Source organism: Seriola lalandi, unplaced genomic scaffold (assembly GCF_002814215.2).
Source record: "Seriola lalandi dorsalis isolate HSWRI2012SDOR001 ecotype SW California unplaced genomic scaffold, Sedor1 jcf7180001974702, whole genome shotgun sequence".
NCBI classification, from domain to species: domain Eukaryota; kingdom Metazoa; phylum Chordata; class Actinopteri; order Carangiformes; family Carangidae; genus Seriola; species Seriola lalandi.
This window is the reverse complement of record NW_019445368.1, coordinates 1-2,805: the sequence shown is the minus strand read 5'-3', so window position 1 is coordinate 2,805 and position 2,805 is coordinate 1. Positions and strand designations below refer to the sequence as shown.

Genomic DNA, 2,805 nt, shown 5'->3' with positions numbered 1-2,805 from the left:
CTGGCACATACGCTAAGCACGCTCTCATGCACACCCTGACTAACAGATAACTCAAAGATTACTCAAGGTGGCAACTATTAGCCTACTGTAGTTTAAGTTACTGTGCAACAGTGCAATAAAAAGTAAAAGGCCAATAAGTACATTATCAAACCTGTTCAACAAGCATTTTTTTTTTTACCGTTTTGTCCGCAGTGTCCCAGCATGCTTTACACAACCACAGCGCAGTAGTTGAGCTAATAGCGTCTTGTTATGAAGAAGCTAAAACGAAAGTTGTCTGTACGTCGTCTAACGGATTATCTCAGTTTTCCACAAATCTTAAACTGAGTTACTGACTGAGACAAAGCAGCCCGTCCTCTCTCTACCAGCAGCAGAGGGAGGACGACAGGGGACAGAAGGAAAGACTAATACTTACTGATGTCTGTGTTTGTCATTCTCTCTAAACTTTAGATAATGTCAGATGTATTATTTATTTTACTGACATTTTAGATTTCTTTCCAGTAAGATATTGAGTTTATAGAGTTGCTGTTAACATCACTGTTGCAGCTCTAGAAATGGTATTTAGTCGTATTTATAACATAAAACAGTTCTAATCCTGTTTTATTTAGGCTATAGGTTGACAAACTTGATTTTATGTTTATGTGAAATAAACAGTAAGATAATTTTCTTGCTCACAGCTTTCTAAATTAGTTAGCCACAATTCTAGCTAATGTCATGGCTTGTAAGTGGAAGGCAGCTAACAAGCTGTTAACATATAGCATTATAATCATTCTGCCTAAATGACATAATGGTAAATATATCCACTCGCATCAGTCCAGTTACAGTCAGTGCATTGCAAATACTCACAACTTTGACCAAAGATATTTACACTGGTAGTTTGTCTCAAAATTTTAAAACTGAATCACAACACCTTTTCAGAATTAACACAAACCTTGATAATTAATGTCTGACCATCACATTTCAAAACAGCTGGCTAGAACTGGTTATATGAGAGGGAATATTATTAGACCAGCAGAAAAATACTTGACATAAACAATGACAATGAATGACAGTGAAAGCTGATTCAGACAGTCCCCATCCTCCCTCAATAACTAAATGAAAAGGATACTTATTAAAAATCTTTGCTCATGCGTTTGTAAAAACAACAACAACAACAACAACAATAATAATCATCATAATAATACAATACTGCCCAATACATCGTTATCAGATTTATCAAATATCAAAATTGGTATCATCCTGAAAAATCCTGTACCGGTTGGGCTCTAATCCAAACAATACACATCACCAGAAATATGCCATCCCAACCATGAAGCCTGACGTGGCAGCATCATGCTGTGGGGATGCTTCTCTACAGAAGGCCCTGCAAAGCGTGTTAAGGTAGAGGGTCAGATAAACACAGTAAAGTACAAATAAATCCCGGAGGAAACCCTGCTGCAGTCTGCAAGACAACCGTGACTTGGGAAGGGATTTGTTTTCCAAAAAGACCACAGCCCAAATGTTCAGTGGCACTGGGCTAATTGCAAGTAAATTGGTCACACTCTGGATCCTGCTGCCATTTACAGTGTTTCAGCATCTAACTTCACCACACCAGGTAAATAGATAAACCATCGCAACTAATTTCCACAGTGTGGTTAGGGGCATTTCGAGGCAGTACTGTTATCAATTACGTAATCGACAGGGATCACGTACCAGCCAAACACTGTGCACAGACCCAATGAGGGTCAACCATGGATCAGCCTGTGTCCTGTCACAGACCAGCCGGTCATGTTAGAATGCTGCATCTGTATGCAGTGAGATGGAGCCCCATCCATCACTTTGGACCCGACTCTGTCTGCTTCTGGGCTTGGCTCTTTCAAGATCAATGCTTTCAAATAAATCAGAGGAACACTTCAAAGGTTTCTGTAGGAATGTGCATTTCTGTGTGTTCATGTGGCGCGTGTGTGTGTGTTTATGTATACCTCTAGACTGCAGTAGATCTGTCTCCTTCAGGGTACAGTCGATATCAATCTGAAGCTGTCTGTTCAGACTCCGCAATCGGGTCATCTCTTCAGGCTGCAGTCAGTGCAAACACGCAACCCAGTTAGATTACACAAAAACAGACCACCAAACATTCCCAACTGCCCCTTTCAAACTTCTTATCGGTAAGAAATCAATTTGTATAATACAATAATGCAATTTGCCTTATCATTACTTTTATGGCTACATTTTCCCTGCATCTGGACAACTGAATTTGATTGTTTGTAATGTTAACTTTAATCCTTCTCTGCTTTTTGAAATGGCTGTGAAGTCCAAAGGCTGATGCAAACTCAGACTGTCAATTGCAATGTACCTGCTAGACCCTCCTGAGCCTCCATGACAGATGAAGACAAAGTCTAAAATATTCCCCTGAGCTGATAAAATCATTCATCATTCCACAGTCTGTGGTTGTACATTATCTATTGTGAGCATCTCAAAATGTATAAAAAGCTTTGTGGTGACATAAAATTTGCAAATGCGTAACTAGCAACAATGTACTGGTGAGTCAATGTACATGCTCAGTCCTTACTCTGGGTATAAGACTGGTCGAATTGACTCGTCGAAAGCGTCTTTGAAGGGCATCGTATTCCATGTTGTTGACATCAGCCTTGAGCTGCTCTAGTTTCTGCTTCTCCAGCATCAACTCCTTCATTAGACGCTCCATCCTGGCCCGCTGGTGGAGCAGGAGAGCTGGAGGGAAACGCACCAAGAATACGTGAGATTCAAGAGTAAATAATAAAATTTTATATAAAACCATATCTCACTTTAGTGCTCTGTTAATGCTCTTCA

General features: G+C 39.9%; 1 protein-coding gene across 1 annotated transcript; it reads right to left on the bottom strand.

Annotated features, from left to right (window-relative positions):
- Window positions 1-6: 6 nt before the first annotated feature.
- On the bottom strand, window positions 7-2,704 carry LOC111654495 (TGF-beta-activated kinase 1 and MAP3K7-binding protein 3-like). The gene is made up of 3 exons (XM_023405542.2): window positions 2,546-2,704; window positions 1,959-2,052; window positions 7-1,864 (listed from the first exon to the last, which is right to left on the bottom strand). The coding sequence occupies exons 1-3, from the start codon at window positions 2,678-2,680 to the stop codon at window positions 1,722-1,724; spliced, it is 372 nt and encodes a 123-aa protein (XP_023261310.1). The 5' UTR covers window positions 2,681-2,704; the 3' UTR covers window positions 7-1,721.
- Window positions 2,705-2,805: the final 101 nt, after the last annotated feature.